At 45.9% G+C, this 16,474-nt stretch overlaps 1 protein-coding gene across 15 annotated transcripts in view; it reads right to left on the reverse strand.

Annotated features, from left to right (window-relative positions):
- The window catches only part of ptprma (protein tyrosine phosphatase receptor type Ma), a 204,457-nt gene that overhangs the window by 32,893 nt on the left and 155,090 nt on the right, over window positions 1-16,474 (reverse strand). For 7 of the 15 annotated variants that reach the window (XM_064331096.1, XM_064331103.1, XM_064331100.1 and 4 more), the window contains 4 exons: window positions 8,570-8,721; window positions 6,285-6,359; window positions 5,350-5,376; window positions 2,704-2,897 (listed from right to left, as the gene is read on the reverse strand). In XM_064331096.1, coding sequence (XP_064187166.1) covers window positions 2,704-2,897; window positions 5,350-5,376; window positions 6,285-6,359; window positions 8,570-8,721 — 448 coding nt within the window. The remainder of the gene's footprint in view (window positions 1-2,703; window positions 2,898-5,349; window positions 5,377-6,284; window positions 6,360-8,569; window positions 8,722-16,474) is intronic. The other 8 variants (XM_064331104.1, XM_064331107.1, XM_064331109.1 and 5 more) reach the window with 2 other exon arrangements.

Genomic DNA, 16,474 nt, shown 5'->3' on the forward strand with positions numbered 1-16,474 from the left:
CCTAGTGGGCTGGTGAGTGTGCGGGTTTCGTTTCCACAAATTAATTTGGCTCAATTAGCTAATTACCTGCATGCGCCAATGGTGGTTCACTCGTGGATTAGGTCGCAGTAAACAGTTCATGTAGGGACACAAGAACGGTCTTCAGCTGTCATTCATGAGCAGTGCTTTCCAGACCAAAACACAGAAGTAAGACGCTGGAAACACTGATGATTCTGATGTCAGCTCATGTAAATAATTAAATAATTAAGAGCAGAAAGTGTCAGAACGGGCTTAAAATACAGAAAGAGCAACAACCCTTCTTTCCCACCCTTTGCTTTAAATTTCTATCTAGTAGCAGCTGTAAAAAAAAAAATACCATCAAATAAGTTTCCCTGAGCCAAGTTTACCTCGTTTAAAAAGAAGTCGACTGCCCAAGGTATCATGGTCTAGTTCATTAACATGAACTCATGTCACCTTATGCTTAATAAGCGTTTAGGCGATGAGCTTTCTTTTGTTGGAGTGAACGTCATCTTCATCCTTCCCCAGGGAAACAGCAGGGAGCCCATACATGGTTCTGGGTGCTCAGTCTAGCAGTTCTCCACCTCTATTTAATGGTAATCCTATTGTGTGCTTCACCTCAAATAACTTGAATGGTTTTTCTTTTGTCAAAGTATCTAATCTTTTATCATCAATACAAACAACAAATTCAGGAAAATGACACTGAAATTGATTACATTTGCTTCACAGCTGTCATTTGTTTTACAGCCCTTGAAAGATGACCCGAAATATGGCACACATATTTTATAATAAAGCTTTCACGACAAGCACTGCTCAATCATCTTAGTCAGGACAATAGTTTATAGAAGTTGCTGAGTGACAGTTGGACCAATGGCCAATCAGCCTGCTGCCAGCGACAGGACTGGACTCCCCGGGTAAAAGGGGCCACCATGCTTTGGGTCATGTGACCTGATTTCTCTTCAGGGTTCGAGTTGCAAAAAGCAGCAGCAAATCAAACACAAATTCCATGTTCACAGGTTGTGAGGATAGAGCAAATGTACAACTATCAGTGCTCATAATGCTTCACTTCAACCTGGAAGCATCACTTCTACAGAAAGACAAACAAAGGACTATGTTGTGTCAGTAGTTCCTATTTTATGACTGCATTTCTAACATTGTACAGTTAAACCAAAGGTGTCTGCTTACCTCGTTTATCTTTTCCATAGTTAATGTACAGAAATAGAAGAAGCATGGATCGGAGAGAGATAAGTGCATAGTTTAGTAGGGCGCCTGACATCTGCTTTTGTCAGGTTTAAAGGTCATTGACCTGAGACAGGGTAGCAAGACAGCAATGGGACACACAAATAAATACACGCAGGCAGACATACACACATACATGCGCGCGCACGCAAACACAAACACGCAGACAGACAGACAGACAGACCACCACTCGTGCACGCACGCACGCACACAAATGCGCACACGCGGACGCGCAGCTGACTTCGTATAAGCATTCCATTTACATTCTACTTTACAGGTTTTATAAACAGAGGGAAGAGAGTAAGAGAAGCACTTTGAAAGGGTGCATCAATTATTCTGCGCGCTGTATTTTTAACTGCCGATATTATTGCAATGCAGCTGCGCGAGCCCTAAAAATCTTTATCCATAATGAATTACGCCCTCAGGGCAGCCCTAAACCGCAGGCCCAGGCCTGTCTGAATGGGGAATTCTGGGAAGCTACATTATTTATTTAATTTCTCCATCTTTCAATGGAGAATAAAATTGCTGGGCTGGGCTGGGGCTGGGGCTGGGTGGGGGGGTTTGTGGGGTGAGGGGGAGTGGGAAGTGGTAGGGCGGGTGAGCTTCATCACAGGTGAATGTCTCCTATACAGACACTTTCAAAAGGGAAGCTCTTTTCCAGGCACTGAGTTCACAAGATAAGTGAAGACAGCGGTCTGGAACCGACTGCCAACAAGGCTGGTAGGATATGGACCGGAGAGTCATTTGCTTATTGAGAAGGAACCTCTGTTCATATCCATTCACGCGGGACGTGGTGAAACCCTGCATTGTTTCACCCTAGGCGGCCGAACAGGGCGTCAGATTAATCTAGTTTGCGCCAAGCTGATTTGGACGCAGAGTAAAAGATATGTATGAATTACCACAGAATACTGCCACAGTGTACTGTCACAGCATTCCTCATTGTGTGTCAAGGGATTTTCAGCCTGAGAGCTAATTTTCACACCAGGCCAGTTCATGATTGTTAAGTGGCTAACATAAACACATGGTAACCATGCTAAGGGTCATTAAACTGAGCGCTGTGGCGTGGCGTGACGCACACTTAAAACCACGGGAGCACGAACACGAAGAACGCGGAACCCAGGCACGACACACAGTACAGTACATGTGAGAACACACGGCAGGGTGCAACTGTGCGGTAGAACTGCATGTCATAGAGAACCACTGACAACTCAGCGACGGTCAAATACCATAGAAGAAGAAACAAATAAATGAACGGAATGTGTGAAACAAAATAAATGAGCGAAAGAAAAAAACGAAGAAGGGAAAAAAATTTCAAGTGCTTCGGGGGGGACGGGGCTTGGAAAAAGTGACCTAACCGTTTATTAATATATATATATATATATTAATATTTTTTTTTTTTTTTTTGCTCAGTGCCCAAGAGTGGTTAAAGAAGAGGAGGTGAGGGCTGCAGGGGCGGCCGCTCCTCACCTCGTACTCCTCCTTGAAGCCGTAGCCCTCGGCGCACTTCATCTGGGTGATGTGCTGGAGCAGGTCGGCCACGCGGATGGCGGGGTGCAGCTGCCCCGTCTGGTACGGCACGTCCACCGCCTCCCTCTTCTTGTAGGAGTGGGTGTGGGACTGCACCAGGCTGCTGGTGTCGCTGGTCATGGTGTGGTTCTCGTCTGCGATAACAGAAAGAGCAGGGCACACGGCGGTCAAGGCCCAACCAGCTCCCGAAGCGCGGTCCTGTAAAGGTTAGTGCAGAGCCAACGGTAACGGACAATGGCTTTTAATTAATGGATGGGCACGGCACAACACAATCGATCCACCAGACGGTAAAACAAAGTGAAAGGACATTTAATACTGTAGTAATAAGTACCCTCATTACTACATGTCACTTTACTTAATCAGACTGAACAAGCACTATGTACGAGTACGCACATAGGAGTTTTTACACACAGATGGAAAAAGGTAGACAAACAGATACAGTTCAATGGCAAAAGCGATCAAAACAGAATAACAGTGACATTATGCAGGAAAAAAACATGTACACTGTGAGACTGATGGAGGGGGAATTCAAGTTACACTCATAGCCTTTAAAAAAAGTTTTCTTTTTGATATGCTACCCAGAGGTTACTTACACAATAACTAGATGAATTCTTTCTGAACTGAATTAATTCTCATGACTGAGTTCTGAGTGAAAACCATCTTTCATGACAATGGCAAAATGGAGGTTGCACAAATGCTGTAAAGGCCACAGATGACAAGACGGCGCACAGTGAATGGCGGGTGGACTGGGGTTAGCTACAATGGCAATGTCTGAGGAGACAACCTCGGAACGTAGCGAAGGCTTAAAACAACCAAAAAAAACAAAAACAAAATTGGGGAAGATGCGAACAAGGTTACGAACACGCATGAGGTAATGCTCCGATGGGTCACTCGACTTGCCATGCTAGCTAATGGCTTCACGGTGGACACAGGGGGGGGGGGGCGTGGAATGCTATATGTCAACTGCCATGCAAGTCAAGACACATCAGAAGCAGCCCAAATGGCAACCTTCTGCACGAAGCACACAATCTCCTCCCCCAACAGGGCACATTGGGAACTTACCATTAATGGGCACTTTTTAAGAAGATACATAACAGGTTAATATGAAGAAAAAGGAGGAGAGAAAGGAAACAGGGTATAAGCAACAATATAGCATGAGCACCTGTACAGTTTTCTATATGAATTATTCTAGGCAAGATCTCCTGCCTTCTGGGCACGTATTTACAATCTAGTCAGTCAAAGCATGTCGAGCAGACTGCCTGTTCTGGGAGGATTCACTTGGGGTATTTTTAGTTGCTGAAATAACCTTCGGCTCGGCTATTAGCACTGCATTACTGACAATTTTTTAAAAAGTACAATTTCCAGGTCAAAAAAAAATATTGCCATTACCATACTTTTCCAAAGTTTGTCATTCGCAATGTCTGACATTTACAAATCTTAAGAGGTAAGAGACAAATGAATGCTGATTCACAACAAAATCTAACTGCTGCTGATGTAAAACTAACTTAAAAACTTAATACTGCAAAGAACTTTATCAATAGCGTTTAAAAGGGTTGGGTACCTATCTTCAGTGGCCTTGGAGGCTTTGTCAAGACTCAGCACTGCGAACTTCACACACTTAGCATAACTGCTTCAATAGCATAGCACACTGCCCACCCTACTGCAGTAATGTGTACGTTACGGGATGGTAGCCATACGTAATTGAATGAAAATAGCCTTACATTTACCATTAGTTTATCAATGTATTCTCGTAATCAAGGTTCTATTTTTGTGGTAAAACACTACCTACCGCATTGTGTTGTCATAAAAAAAGGAAGTGATGAATATATGAAAAAAATAGACTGGTAAAAAATAATTTCCCTATAGAAAAATACTCCAAAGAACAAAAACAAAATGCTACTAGTAGTCAGCCAAAGGCAAAATGCAGTGTCATGAAGAATAATAAAAAGGATTGAAGAATGAGACGAATTCGGCCAAACCGAATGTTTGACCCTAACACAAATCCCTCTCTTTCACAGGGGGTGTGCCCGAGTGTGAAGGTGTGGTCTTCCTCCGTCGTTTAGATTCGCCTTTTTTGTTTTTGTTATTTTTTTGGGGGGGGGGGGTGGGGCGGGGGTGGGGGGGGGTGGGGGTAAATGGTCCACACGGACGTTAGCGGGTCGTAAGCGATGGCGATGGGCAAGCTGCTGCACCACTCTGTCACTCCCCCTCATCCAGTCCACGTCGTCTGTCCATGCATATGAGAGGTCATAGACATACGTGACATCACACGCACGACACGGAATGTGGATGGGATGGAGTGAAGCCAGCCTCAGCTCAGTTAAATAAGGCCCTGGTCTCACAGAGAACTAAAGCAGGCAGGTATGGAAGTGAAGAAGCCATCCTCAGTAACAGAATCAACAAAAAGGAACAATAAACCAAAAAAACTAAACAAAAAAAAAACCCAGGAACTACCCACCCATCCTGCTCCCCCATCTCGTTATTCTGACTAATAAACACTGAGTGTAAACACATTTTTTACTACGGATACCCAGTATCTATCTCACATTTCATTTAGCAGAAGTGAAAAGAAGAATGATTTCTCACCTAAGATAGCAGTTGGCACAAATGGATCTGCACACACCCCAAAACCAGTGCAGGGTTGGAAGTTTTCAAAGAAAAAGAACATGGTAGTAAGAAAGGATCATAGCAAAGCAGCGGTTAGAGTTAGTTATTAGGGCTAAGTCCCGTTATCAGCCACACAGGAAACATGAAGGCCAGCCTGGAGGAATCCCACACTCAATGCGTTTCTATCAATTAGACAGAACACGTTTGGACCACATTGCATGTGTGAAATACACTGGTACTTGTATTCAAAAATTATAATAGACATTAGCTTACATTTAGTGAGCATCTTTCCAACATTAATTGACAGAAATTTGAGTGTTACTCTGCCCCCCCCCCCCAACACAAATGCATTTTTCCCACTGATTTTGATAATTTGCTGAACGATTCAAAATGCGTATTGCAAAGAAAACTGAATCTTGTTTTTAAATATGAGTCGAAGTTGAAAATGAATGTAGATTGAATCCAGGCTGCTGTGTTGTGTAGCTCATGCAGTATGATTAGTGATCACAATATACGGCAGGGTTCTCCCCATATAGGCAGATTAATTAAGCCCAAGACAAAGCTATAACACACAGCTGCAGATTCCGTAAACAACATCACATTCTCATTGTGTAACGTACAGTTTGCGACGCTCACATATTCCCACATACTGTCATGCACCAAGCCTGGGATTAACTCAAAATTTGGACCAGCTGGCTCATAAAACATCAAAAACTTCAATAACGACGACAGTGAGTGGAGTGCCTTGACCAGGCAGACAGTGTTTAGTTTGAACTCAACAACAAAGATGCCAGTAGTGCGCTGGCAAACAGAGCAGGTCAAAGTTTTGATCTCTTCAATCCCAGGAAACAAGCAAGTAGAAAGTACCTCCTAATTGCCCAGAGAAATAGGACGGTAAGAGCTGAGGTCATTACCTGGGTAGTAGGAGTTGGGGACGGATGTGCTGAGCGTGTTAGTCTTCATGGTGAAAGACGACGGCGAGGACACAGCTTTCAGTGGAAACAAAGAAAGCACTGATCAGTACAGATGCAAGTGGGGGAGAGGGAGATTTTTTTCCTCCATCGGCTGCAGAGTGACCTTTGTTTCACAAGAGGATTTTGCGTTTCTTTTCAAGTCCGACATAATGACAGGCGCACAGACTCGCTCTGTATCCCGCACACGCTGAACTCTGGAACAGCAGACTCTTTGGTAAAGCCCTTATCATCCTAAAATAAGTCCAATGGAATACGTAAGACAAAAGAAAAAGTAGAATGAAATACATGTTTCCGTGTATTTCATTCAAATGTTTCCATGGCAACGGCAAAGATAATGCGAATATCCGTCCCTCTGCCTGAATACGTCTCAAATGAAACACTTCATGATTCTGATTAAATTATGTACTCAAAATTTTGTTGTGGGTTAGTACAAAAGCATGATGCGTAACAGTTCTGGAGGTTAAAAGTTCCTGTGTTTATGCAGTACACAAATTTAAAATCGGTGCCCATGGCACTCAACACTAAACATATTGCTTCGGGTAATGACCCTGTTGATCTGGGGTCCTGTTTGGACCTGTTTTGGCGGGGGACTGTTTTGTGCCTCAAACTATGACAGCTCTGACCTCAAAAGTCATCAAAACGTACGTATGATAACCACATGCTGAAAATATCGAAATATAAATCACACTAAACTACGAGACCAGACCGACTATTTCATTACACCTAACTTTTAATAAAATTTTTAACCTGCCAGCAACATACTGGCAGTTCTAATGTGCACTTCAGTATTTTGTTAGTAAGTTGGGATGGCACATAAAAATCAAAACAGACCGTTTTTTAATAGAGTTTGAAGTCTTGGCATCAACCATGTATAAAAATGATTTGAAATAGCATGCAGTTTGTACATACTGCAATGATTATACTGCATAACAGCACACCATCAATCAAGGAAACAAAAGGCGACTCACAGACTGTCTCTTGAATTCATACGGTAAGGCCTGTGTTGTTTTCAGGGCCTGTCTGTTAGAAGCCAGGATGTCTGGCTGTCGGTTCAAAAATCTGTCTGACAGGCAGCAGCACAAGGTCACATGTGAAACGGTCTGTCATAAACAGCCGTTCTCCTGTTCACCGAAGAGCATGTTTACTTATTTATTCTGTTCCAAGCCACTTTCGCTCATATCAACTCTTTCAGCCATAAACAGCACATCTCCTGCAATATTAAAAACGGGAGGATTATCAAGGAAAATCGGGCCTTTCCACACCAATTCTCGTTCTTCGACAAACGTACCGCTGCGAGGAAGAAAAACCGAGCATTTCAACTTTTGCTTTTAACCGAACGCGTGCGTCTCCTCCCGCGAAAGTTTCAGCTCTAGCCCTGTTAAATGGGACGGGAATGAAGATAAATATTCAATACGGTTGCGTTCGCTCATGATGTGCTAATGTTCTCAGTGCGGCCTTTTTTTTTTTTGCTGAGTCGTGAGTCCGCGGGCCTCTCGATTGAAGCTGAGGGAGGCAGATGGCGGAGCCGCTCAGGCCGTGCTGACCGAGCACGCTGACCGAGACGTAGCGGTAATCACTTCTCCAGGCGGATTAATGGGCCTGTCCCAGACCTGTTCGGCTGTCCCGAGAGCAAAGGGGGGGGCGGGCGGGTAGGGGAATCTCAGCCCAACAAAACAAAAAAAAAAAAAAGAAAGACTGGCTGGAAGGCTGACCAACGGGAAAGGAGAAACAGAGCCCAGAAAACAGTGACCGCATTAGACGGACGCCAACCTGCAGGCTTAAGGCCGTCTGGATGACGAGGGCGCGCTAAACCCTGATCAGTCGAGCTGAAAAGCATTCGACTGACGCGACTGCCGTAAGCGCGAAGCACGAAGAACGGGGAGATAAAAATGATTTTATGTTAAAGCAAACCCCAATGACTAATTCCTCACAATCGGAAAGAAAAGTGCGCACTTAAATGAGCAGGAAGTCAAAACATCAACGTGTCGCAGTCTCTATAAATGAAATGTGTATCTCCTTAAATTTCCCATAACGGTGCGCTCCTTTGTAAAGAACTGACATACGGCGCTAACAAAGACAGATGTTTTACTGGGTAGCAGTCACTCAGACACGCATTACGCAGTTTGCAAGGGAACCCAGACTGGAGAAAATAACCGCTCCTGGTTCCGCGCACTCCGCTGTTCCGCCGCGCGGCTGTGTGCTCCCGCCTCCCCTCAGACACTTACTTCTGCCGTTGAGGTTGTGCGTGTCCATGAATGAGATGGCCTCGTCACAGTTGGTCCCCTGCTCGGTGTAACTCTTGTCCATGGAGTTCACCATCACCGTCATCTCCTGCCGAGTGCTGCTCAGGGTCTCCTTGCGCTTCTTCGCCAGTTTCCTTCGTTCACCACAAAAACAAAACGATAAGCCATTACTGGCTGAACGGATACTTTTCCCATTACCAAACAAAGTAAGGATTTTTGAACAATGAACAGCACTATTTTTAAAGTTCTAAACAGACTTTATCTTGTAAGAGTTCCTTCTGGTTCCCCTTACAAAAAAGCTAACATGATCTCTGCTGGGTGAGGATGAGTGACAGAAATTCACAGTCATGGAGGGAAAAGCAAAATAGGGCTGCAATCAAATATGCTTCCTGATTTACAGTATACAGTGTACACTCAATCAGCTGTACACACACACACACACACACACACGCACGCACAAGTTTACAGTGTGTCTGCACTCAGGATGTCCTCGTCTACTGCAGAGATGTCTACTGGCATCAGCAGAGCCACCCCTCCCACTAGGCCAATCAGGCAATGCACTTAGGGCCCCACTTTCTCACCCTTTGAGAGTGGATGACATTGTCCTTTGACATCGGTTTCCAAGTAGAAGGATCAGAAGGTGCCAATGTTTTGGTGGGGCCCCCAAATAATTTTTCTTGCCTCGGGCCCCCTAAAGTCTAGGGACGGCTCTGTGCAATGGCACACTGGGCACGTGGTGGCACACGTGGCAGCGGACGCGCTCCCCCTGCTGGGGGACGGAGGAAAGCGCCACGACCATCGAGAGGCAAGGACGGTCCCGAACGTCTGAGCCAGCATTAGCGCCCCGGCTAATGCGCTCCCTGGAGACCGGGGTCCGGGGGGGAGGGAGGGGGAAGGTGGGGGTGGAGCGGCCGACTTCGTGCGCTTCCGAAACAAGCGCGGATACGCTGATGAAGGCTAAAAATGATAAAGGGGTGAAATAACAAAGTCCCCGGGAAGATTTCCTTGCCCGCAGCGGCGCGGAGCGCCCAGAGAGTTGCCTGGCTGCGCCCCGCGCGCGGCGTTCAAAGACGCCGTCGGTCGTCCCGTTCCCCCGGCTGCCGCCGCGCCACGCCACGGCGCTAATTGAAGGTGTCGTGGAGGGAGCCCGCTGTGCGTGGGGACGCGCTGCCGCGGAATGCTAATGCGAGGCGAGCTTTATCCCAGCCCGCTGCGGGATGTTCGGCACAAACGCGCGTTACGCCATTAAGACTAGCGGGAAGGAAATGGAAGTGGTCGGAAAGACTCCTTTCGTGAGAAATTAAAATGCAGATGGCTAACTATACAGCGCGCTCCTTCGAAATAGGTCTGCGGGTTCTGGAGCGAGAAGGAAAAACTTGCCTGGCCTTTGTTACCAACAAAATGTTAAAGTTCTTTACAAACTTTTCAAACGGTTCATACTTTTCACTTCAAAATATTATTCAAATGTGAATACACTGTACTCTGCTACTTTGATAATTGCTAACATCAATTAGGATACGTTTCAAAGGGGCTAGTGGTGAAAGAGCATGGAGTTCGCAGGTGTGCAGAATGGCCTGGAGGAGTGTCATGGCCGTGGCTCTGTACCGGCCCAGTATTTTTGGCCTGTGTGAGCGGCGTTTCTTTGTGCCCGGTGGAGCGTGCGGGTATCGCCGTTGCCAGGGAGCTGATGGATGGGAGCCGTGCATGTGCCACGGTCCCCCGGCCCCCGCGGCCTAAACCAGACCTCTGCCAGGCCTCGCGCGGGTGGCCCTGCCGCTGCGCACGACCGGCGTGAGCCGCCGCCGGCCCCCGACCCGCTGGCGCCGGCGCCAAGCCAAGCGGGGTGTTCCTTAAAGCGGCCAGGCTGCGGAACATAACGCTTCACCTTAGCAGGCCCGTGAAAATAAAAGCCATCTGAAATTCCGTCCAGCAGGTACGCGTTTCTGAGAGTCTGTTTTCCGAGCGTCCCCGGCCCCCTCTTCGCCGAACAGAAACGCATCAGCAAGTCCTGATGACATCTGACGGCCTCCCCGCGTCCCCTCGGGTCGCCCTGGGGCGCGGGGAGCGGGAGGAGGCGGCCGTCGCTAATGTAGCGGCTCCCCGGCTCCCGCTGCGGTCAAATTCCCAGTAGCGCAAAGTGGCCTGAAACGGAGGAGCGGAGCCTCGCCCCGCCCGGCTCACGGCCTGAGCGTTAAACATAAATAAATTAGCCGTCTCTCTCCTCTCCGGTCGTCGCTTCAGCCGCCGAAGGTCAAAGTCAATCCAAACGGAAAGAGGAGGGCTCTTCCCCACCTGAGATGCTGTAGACCAGCGTGTAGGCCTCGTGCAGAACTGAATGTACTGGGGACGTCTTGATGAAAAGTGCTCCCTCGCTGAGAGAACAATTTTTTTTTTCCGTAGGGGGGGAAAAGGGGCCTTTTAAAAAGCCCTGTACTATTTCCGACACAAAAATCACTCGGACGTAGCGCAGTGCCCCTCTCGGTGAATCAGACATCGCCGCGTTAGGTGGCTTTTCGGGGAACACGGAGTTCAATAGCCTTCTAGCTATCATCCCAGTCTCACTCTCTGTGCCACACGGACGCAGCGTTAGAAAAATGGCTCCAGATCATTTTTTTCCCCTGCTCGCGTCCATTCCGTCATTCGAGTCCGCCTGGCTTCGCAGGTGGCTTAATGAAAGCCTGCTTCTGCAAGAGCCAGAGGAAACCGCCGCTCTCCGCAGGAGAAGACAGACGGGGCTTCTGTCATCACGGCTTTGAACTCAATACCTCCACTGCACGGAACTGACTTTACAATCACCTCTGCTGAGAGAGTGTTGACAGCGGGGTAAATGGCCTCAGTAAGACTCTGAAAACCCGACACTCTACTTTAAGGAAAGGAACCTTGCCGTAAAATTTATATTTTCAATTTGCCAGATGAGGCAGTTATACAATTTTAGGATTTTATTAATATGAAATATTCTTCCTGCGATATCAGCTCTTATATATGCATTGTTATTGTGTTTTAGGCTGAGTATTATGGTCATACTAACATGTGTTCCCAAGACGGTTCATTTTCAGTGAGGCAAGGATGATTTATTTTTAAAATTAAGCCTACAAAGAAATCCCATAATATTAAATTTAATGCAAAATAGCCCAGGCTGTTTCCCTATGCAGATTGGGTTGCGAGCACAAATCATGCATGCATTGGTGTCTTATACAAGCAGTATTTCAAGTGACTGCAAACTCATATTTGCAATTAATAGAATCTGATTAACTACAAGGGCTTTCCAAGGTAATAAAACATCAAAGAGGAAATACCCGGCCTTAAATGCAAAAGCCTAATCTAGACATGGCATTTGCAAATACCGGCTTAAATTTATAGCCGCTTGTCATCATCTGAATCTGTATTTGTTTCCATTCGGATCTAAGCTTCAGTTTGAGATTTGTCACAGAATCGTTCTCCATTTACACTGAAAAACAAATTAAAGTGTCGGCTAAAGCCTTTTTAAAATTACAGCGGGCGGCACAATCACAAGCACAGAACCTCTCTTACCGAGTTCAGCTCATTTAAAAGTATTAACACACAGGGCACTTCTGAGAAGTTGAAGACACCTCCAAACCACAAACTACAGCTCATCAACACTTAAGATTCAGCAGCTATGAGTAAAGCATAAAAAAACAACAGAAAGAGACTGAAAGGGTGGGGGGGAGGGGGGGGGCAGAGTCTATACAGACTCGTGTCGCAGAAAAATGAAAACCCTCCGCTTACGCGCCGAATATCGTCCGTATCATTGTGGATGTTTCTTTTAATCTTGCGACGCGGAATGTAATTTTCGCCAGGCAGATAGCAGCTTGAGCACATATCCACCTCTAACTGGTGCGCTGGCGGCCCGAGGGAGACGGCGGAGGGAATAATTGCGTCTCTCTCCGTCTTCACAATGGAGAGCGGCGCTACTCCGCCGAAGCGGAGTGTGACCCCGGAATGCATCTGAATACGCTTTGTGCTAATGGACAGCTATAAGCTAATGAAGCTCTCCTGCCGCCGTCTTTCCCCGATCAATCTTGTTTATTCAATTTCGCAGCGCTCCTGTTCCATATGGCGCTGGGCCCCCGCTGCTTTCAAACAGTCATTTGCACTGAAGACCCAACAGGAAGCTAATAGTTTAACTGTTAGTCCAATTTGCTTGACAAAAGTGACATTTAATGCGCACCGTCATATCGCGTGTAATCTGCAATTTGCCAGGAGAAGACGAAAGCGCGCTCGTTCCCGCGTCTCCCGTCTTGCGGCGCGAGGGAAGACGAAGAAGGCTGCGAGGATGATTGAGGACTCTGTTCTGAGCTGTAATCGGGGATCGCCAAGGTGTTCCGCAGCTGCAATTTGCTGTTTTTCGCTGGGTCCCTCTCTTTCCCCCCGGCGTTTTATTCCTCAGGTTTTTAATGCCAGCAGCTAATCTGGGATGTCAAGTTAATGATCTGGAAAACACCAATCCAGTTATTTATGTTCGTGAGACTGCGGCACGCAGCGGGACGGGGCTGCTGGCTTTCCTGGTGCTACATTAAAGATTAACTAGCATGCCACCCGCGTCCCGGTGCGCGGGAGGGAGAGCCGGGATGGAGGAACGGGCACGTCCGAGTGGTGGCAGGAAGCCCACCCTGAACTGGGTGAAGGGGGGGGGGGGTAATGCTACCGGCCTGTGAGTACATCAGGCATGGAACAATGATCCAACATCAGTGAATCCGAGACTGGGCCAGCACCTGTACGTTCTGGGTACACAGCATTTTGTTAATTAGACTGTAGTGGCAAAGGGGCCAGATGAAGATGAACGTGATGCAGGTCTACCTGCTAAATGAGAGTGTTGTTTGTAAAGGGAAATAAAATGAGGTTTTTACAGACCCAAAAAAATTAACCATTGCTAAAAATGGTTAATTTAAAAAACATTTAAAAAAATTAAATGAAATAAATAGAAATAAAAAAAGAGAACAAGGAATGAAAGACACTCAAGGAGCCCGTTTTGTTTCCTGTGCACTTCTAGGCTTCTAAAGGCTTCCTGTGCTTCGAGGGCAAAGCAAACTGCCACCAAAACGAAAACATAAACCTGTATGTAGACAATACCGTCAGTCCTCGAAAAGCTCATGCCAGAACTCAAGGTTTCCTTTCAAAAGCAGCTCATACTCACACACATACTCCACATTGTGTTAGAATGCTAAAAGCACACACAAACAAGAGATTCAACAGGATTCGTAGTTAATGCTGTACCTTCAGCTACCATATTGTAGTCTGAACAGAATTGTTCTGTACAAATACTTCTGCCATCCTCATCTAATTAAAGAATTTTGCTTGTAGCTCACAATGCTTGTAATATTAGATTAATATATATCAGACCTGAGTCAAATAATAATTTCAAATATTTCATCGCCATTCAAATACATTTATTTCCATTATTTATGTGGAAATGCATTCAAATTAATTTTTTTTAAATTTGGTTTATTTGTAAATGATTTACGGCAGATTTTCATTTATTTCAACCCATTCAAATGAGAAATATTTTAAGAAAGATATCTGAAATATTGAATTATGTTCAGAGGTAATTTTAAGCTATTTCCAGGAATTTAAACCATTCTTGTCCAAAAGATATAAGAAAACACCAAATTTCATTAAAATGTTATTTCAGATATTTTTATCCCCAACCTTGGGCAGGGAGATTGGGACTGGTATTCGGAAAAGGTTTAAGTATCAATGTATGCGTGTCTGATTACAGAGATGAAGCATTACCTATGATAATGTTGCATTAAAACTATGTGTATATGTATATGTATATATATATATATATATATATATATATAGGATTGAAGAGCTTATCTCAGGAGAAAACATTTATTTTTCAAAAGCACTTCCATTTTCAAAGCCTAGTGCAAAGCTTGGGGCTTGGCATCCAGGTAGAGTTCCTGTCTCTTTCATTTGTCAGCCATTGTACTTTGGCCACCTTGTCAATGTTTGCAGCATCCACCTGGGAGCAGGGCCGATTGAAACCCATCCCCAAACCGCTGCGAGGATTTGACAAAGCACAACCAGCCTATTTCCTTGCAAATGCCAGGAGTCAATCCGTCTTTAGGGTGTGACGAGGGATCGAGCGCAAGGAAAATGGAAAAGTAGATGTGAAGGTGTTCTTCTGAGCCTCCCAATCAAAATGTGCCGTTGAGGATGGGAGGCGAGCCATGACTGTCTGAGTGATCGATGTGCCGCTGAATGCAAGGGGAGAGCATGGGTGCACGAGGGAAGCGGCCATCTTGTTTAAGAGGTTAATGCGGACATATAGGACTAAAATCACAAGGAGAGAAAATAAAGAGGGCTATAGGCATAACAATAACCTACAGAATACCAATGCACAGCCTTTCCCCTTCGTTCACTATACAAAAAAGCAACAAAATTCTGAATTATAAAAGAAAATGTTGCGTTAACAAGTTGTAATTCTGAAATGGCAAATTGTTTTACATTGAAATTAACTTTTGAAAGCTTCTCATGCATCGAGAGCTTTAAAACTTCCACTGTAATTACCATTAAACAGAGCCACTAGGCATGTACTCATGATATCCTGCTCCCCGCTCATCTTCTTCCTAAAGGCAGCACTAATCAGATCACTGTTGACTGTCAAACAAATTCAAGCTACGGCATAAAAACAAGCCCGTTTTACGCGTCGTTGCAGCAGCGTGTTTGTTTGCGGGTGGAAATGCTGCTCAACGCACCGCGAAGCTCAGCGCGATGGAATGAGTTAACGCCAGGGACGAGCACGACGAGCGACCAGGCCGAGGGGGGGGGGGGGCTTTGCGACGGAGCTTTCTTCGTTACGGGCGTGCCCGATACTGGAAGCTGCATCCGCGTGAGTCAGGCGTGCCGGGCATCTGAAGGAGGCTAAATGACGTGCGCTTCTCTTGTGTGCTTTTTCAGGCGGGGCGGGTGCCTCCTTCCTCCAGACGTCCGGCTGCGGGCGGTCATACGGCAGACGGCCGGGTCAGCGCGGCCAACCTCTCGTTCAACCCGTCACGTGTGCTCGCTTACGCAGCGCCAGCGTTTCCACCGGAAATTACTCGTGTTTTTAACGGATGCGTCCATGTTCTTTTTCAAGATTTATTTCGTTGAGGCATCGCAACAGCCAAACAGAGTTTGCATTTTAGAAGAATAACCTTTAGAATAATAGCAAATGCTCATGGGATTCTGGCCTCAGACTCACGGTCAAATTATAAGCACATAACTTGGATGCAGGTCCTAAATTCAGAAATGTGGCTTTTTAAAATAATTTTTTCCTGTACCCCTTCTTGCATGAAATGCAAATGAAAGCAATTTGTGTACAGCTTAAACTACCCAAGAGCTCGATCCTATCCCGTGCCTTCACCTACAGACTGGAATGTATATCCATCGTACATGCACACCTATTTTGGTTAAGAACAGCTGTTTGGGGGAAAAAAACTGAGTTTAACCTGAACCAGGAGAATGAAGTCAGCTTGAAAAGTTCTCTATGGAAGGGTCTCTCCCTCTCTCCCTCCCTCCCTCCCTGCAAAAGCGCATAAATAAGAGCTGGAGCCTGGTGTTGTGCTACTGGAAGCCATGATGGCACAAACCTCCGGAGAGAGAGAGAGGCTTATGTACCCTCCAGCCAGGCACTCTGTCCAGACTGCCACCGCATAAACCCATTTTATCTATCATTTATAGATATAAATCTTGATGTTTTGCAGGAGATCTGACACAAAATGGAGGCCAGGGCTGGTCTGGACACTTTGCAAGCCTGAGATTAGGGGGAAGCATTTCCATTTTTAAAAGCTGGGGGAAAAAGCATGTAGTGTTTGACCTTTGAGGATGATGGCTACACAGGGTAGTTATTCAGGCTTAATGCATTAAAAGTGCCGTTTTGCG

Source organism: Anguilla rostrata, chromosome 4 (assembly GCF_018555375.3).
Source record: "Anguilla rostrata isolate EN2019 chromosome 4, ASM1855537v3, whole genome shotgun sequence".
NCBI classification, from domain to species: Eukaryota; Metazoa; Chordata; class Actinopteri; order Anguilliformes; family Anguillidae; genus Anguilla; species Anguilla rostrata.